A 4,245-nucleotide genomic window follows, 5' to 3' on the forward strand; every position below is an offset into this window, starting at 1 on the left:
ATACGAATGATATTTGCGTTCGTGAGTGGTGTACAAAGTTCATTAGGGAACTTTAGATTATTATGCGTGAAGTAGGCGAAGCTTCCCTAGGGCAAAACTTGACCCAATAATTACGTGCTGCTAACTACATGCTACTACTACTTCGTGTGATGTCATCAGCACAAATGAAATGCTTAGATGTGCACGTATAGTAACCGAACCTTATTTCACGTTGAAGACGCCTTTACTAAGGCCGTACCCGTGCAGATATACTCGCCTTGCAGATTTTTAAAGCCGCAGTAACCAAAAAAATTTCAAGTTTGGAAACGTTCATTTCATTAAAATTAGAATAAGTGAAACCCGCGGGGTACTTTTCTATTACTGATCATACTGTGCTCAAAAATCGTTTTAGACGTTTCAGTATTTTGTGAAGGGTTTAACACGCCTACGATATTTTTACCGAAAGCTTCGAATATTATTCAATATTGTTTATCACAGGAAGAAGTTTTTGGATGTATGAGTTATTCGGGCCGGCTAACGTCAGCAATTAGACGTCAATGACGTACTGAAGCTGGCGCCTGGGCTTTTCTTTTCTGTTCTTTTCTTTTCATTTTGAACCTCGCATGCTTAGTTATAACAACAGCCGACTAAAAAATTGAATTAAATCAGTAACTAAGTAGACAGTTATTGCCCTTGGTGAGACACAACTCAAATATGAGGAACAATATGCTAACCACGGCACGATCACTTACAAAATGAAATTCAGAACATTTGTAGTGATCGCCCAGGAACAAAGGTAGCCAGAAAAAAAAGAGACATTGCTAGAGCCTTTCATGTCAATCAATACGTTAAAAAACACCAATATTAGAGCAGTAGCCTAATCAATACTTAAGAGCTAGTTTCCCATTATCTTGCTACTTCATAACCGCACTTGTTTTATTAAACCACGCAATACCAGTTGATAGCAAGCGATCGCGGCTTCTGTCAAAATTGAACCCAATGTAAGCTAGGAATGCACTTCTGTCGAGACCGGATAGTATTAACGATGCAGATCTACAAAAGATAATTCTCAAAGAGCAGATCACATATCAACGCGAAAGCTTCGGCAGTTTGAACCTGAATTCCTCCATTGCTTCTTTTTCTGGAGTTCGGGTATTTGCACATTCTACGATCAATTAGGAGTAAGGCCTCTGCTCAACAACAAGACGTCTCGAGTGCGAGTAAAACTAGCTTGATCAAGAGTCAGTGACTCTTCAAAGTCTGGCATTTACGACGGCCTTGTGGAGGGTCTTTGCCACACACTCTCGCACTCGTCGCGTGCGACAGATTTTGCCTCGAAGCTCGGGGCATGGCGTCAGTTTTTTTTTTATCCTTTCGTTTTAGTAGCCGATCACGTCCACGTCTTCGGCAATTTGGGAATGCGCTCTGAGTTGGTATAAAAGCGCGAGCCCTACGCCGCAAACGGTCAGTCAGTTCTAATCCCAGGAACAACACTCCTACTTCTACCACCATGTTTGCCAAGGTGCCGTGGATACTTCTTCCAAGTCGATACCAGGCTTAACGCCTAGTGCCTCTGATCTACTGATTTCTCATTCGTAGGCGCTTTTTCTTACAGGTCGCCCTCTTCTGCCTCGTCGCCGTCGCCACTGCGGCTCCCCTCGAGGACTACGTGAGTAATTACTATTTCTAGAGCAATGACGCTCCTAGGTAGTGTCCATGCATGTCTATAAGTTAACCTCTAATTTGAAACTTAGGCTCTAACACTTTCTGCGCCGACAGACGCTTACCTTTTACAAAACGTAAAATTGCTCGTCATTGCACTAATGAGAAGAAGCCGAGGAGAAAAGATTCAAAAACACCTGATCGATAAAAATAAGTTAACCTAAATGCCCCTCAACGGTGCATGTGATTGATGCTTCAATAGAGGCACGAGTCGTTGCCAAACCCTTGGGGAGAGGAGATAAGCAAATGCGCAAATGTTTCTTCTGTGACTTGTACACAAACCACAACAGGGAACGTCGAGCAGCTCGGAGCCTTCTTCATCCAATGAAATTTGAATCATTATTGCCTCCTTGCTACATTTGCAAACAGTGTGGCGTAGATTTTAGCTGACCGGTACACATTTGTTTTTTGTACAACGTCAATACTACTGCATAATCATAAAGTTGTCAGATACTCCTCATTCTGTAGCAGTATTTATTGAGTGGAACAGTTTTGGCATATACTAAGCACAGTCAACTGTGCTTGTTTTCCGCAGCCACCTCAGCCGTACAGCTTCAGCTATGACACCACCGACGAGTACGGCACCCGGCTGACCCGCGAGGAGTCTAGCGACGTCAACAACAACAAGGTCGGCTCCTACAGCTACACCGACGCCCAGGGCATCGCCCGTACTGTCAGGTACACCGCTGACGCCGAGGGTTTCCATGCCACCGTCGAGACCAACGAGCCAGGAACCAAGAGCTCCAACCCAGCCGATGCCCTGTACACCTCTAGCTCCGTCGAGGTTGCCCCAGCCCCAGCTGCCACCGTTGTTGCCAAGCCCGTGGTCGTGCAGTCTGCCCCAGCCACCGTCGCTGTGCACTCCGCCCCAGCCACCGTTGCTGTACACGCCACTCCTGTTGCCGTGCACGCCGTGCACCCAGCTCAGTACGCCCGTGCACCCAGCTCAGTACGCCCTGCACCCAGCCCAGTACGCCCTGGCCGGCTCCCCAGTCGCCGTCGTCCACCCAGCTCCTTTCACCGTCGCCAAGAGCGCTTAAGAAGTTCTGAAACAGTTCATCCCGTCACAACAGAGCAGTAGAGTTATAGGTCAGCAGGAATTAATTACTTTCTAAGTTGACTCAATCCATACGAACGAAACGATTCCAAATTTCCATCGTATATCTTTACTCGGCTCAGAAAGTCGCCATCCAGTCTCTCTTGAGTCTTGTTATTCAGGTATCGACATATTGACGTATAGACACATTGATTTATCAGAGATTATATATTCTGTTGTTGCTGTTTCTCCCAGAATAAATATTGATGTTATTCATAATGACGAGACTTGTGTGTTTTAATTTCCTTCTTCAAGGAAACATTCCCTTTAAGCATGTGAATGTGTGATGCTTTTGTACTGCCAAACCCCTAAGGATAGTGATCTGATAACATGAGACACCAGTGAGACAGCTGTTGGAGACCCTGGTACATGTTGAGCCTGAAGCTCAACTCATGTAAAATAATGATAGGTAAAGGAAAGCCGCTTGATATAAATGCAAGGAACCCAAGATTTCGTTGATTTTGAAGCTTGAGTGCTCTGTGAATTCGAGGCAATCACGTAAAAATTTCCCTCAACAGGTATAACAGTAAAAGCGCTCAGTAACAGCAAAATACGTGGAGACTGTAATAAAGGCACAAAATATCAGCAAAATTGTAATTTGCGAATGCTACAATATAGGCGTAGAAGAGTAACGCACAATATTTATTGCATTCAGATACAGATGGCTATAAACTTCTTGAATTTTATGTTAATTGTCAGTCTTGCTTCCTGGCAATTATGATGGTGCATAATGCGCACTAATGGTAGATATATTCTGTGATTCCTTGGTAGAAGAAAAAAGTCGGTGTTTCGCTCGAAAGGCGAAGCACGGCTTGCGATAGCATATTAGTAGACAGCTATATGAATCAGAATCAGAATATTTTATTCAGCTACAAAATCTGTTACATAAATGAAGATACAGAAGGAGGTCTCAGAGGAAGTAATGTGAGAAGAAAGAAATCAACCATCTGTTAAAAAAAGCTTTGCTTTTAAACTGAGATAACGAAGTGGTTTGTTTGATGGGAGTCAGGAGGCGATTCCAAAATGATATGCTCGAAAAGGATATTGTTTGTCTGCCGTAATTAGTTCCAATTAAAGGTAAAAGCAAATTATGGTTGAAAGCAAATCTAGTTGTATTACCGTTAACAAGTTTGAATATGCTTAATATTTTACATAGCAAGAGGTTATTAAGAGATTGATTCAAAATGATAACAAGATGAAATTCGTACAGATCAGCAATCGTTATCTTTCAGTAATTGCGAAGTAGTTGAGAGGCACGGCAATGAAATGAACTGAAGGTGAGAATCCTGATTGCTTGATTTTGTATGTATTGTAATGGGGTAATGTGTGCAGGAAATGTACCACCCCATGTCACAATACAGTAGGTAAAATGACTGTGAACAAAAGCAAAATAAACCGTTAGCAATGTTGGGGTCGTAAAATAATGTAGCGTTTTCAGCGTTATTCTT

General features: G+C 43.0%; 1 protein-coding gene across 1 annotated transcript; it reads left to right on the plus strand.

Moving 5' to 3' along the window:
• The first annotated feature begins 1,392 nt into the window (after positions 1-1,392).
• LOC119440510 (cuticle protein 16.8-like) lies at positions 1,393-2,976 on the plus strand. The gene is made up of 3 exons (XM_049661773.1): positions 1,393-1,501; positions 1,595-1,648; positions 2,237-2,976. The coding sequence occupies exons 1-3, from the start codon at positions 1,490-1,492 to the stop codon at positions 2,780-2,782; spliced, it is 612 nt and encodes a 203-aa protein (XP_049517730.1). The 5' UTR covers positions 1,393-1,489; the 3' UTR covers positions 2,783-2,976.
• Positions 2,977-4,245: the final 1,269 nt, after the last annotated feature.

Source organism: Dermacentor silvarum, chromosome 2 (assembly GCF_013339745.2).
Source record: "Dermacentor silvarum isolate Dsil-2018 chromosome 2, BIME_Dsil_1.4, whole genome shotgun sequence".
In the NCBI taxonomy this organism is placed as follows: Eukaryota; Metazoa; Arthropoda; class Arachnida; order Ixodida; family Ixodidae; genus Dermacentor; species Dermacentor silvarum.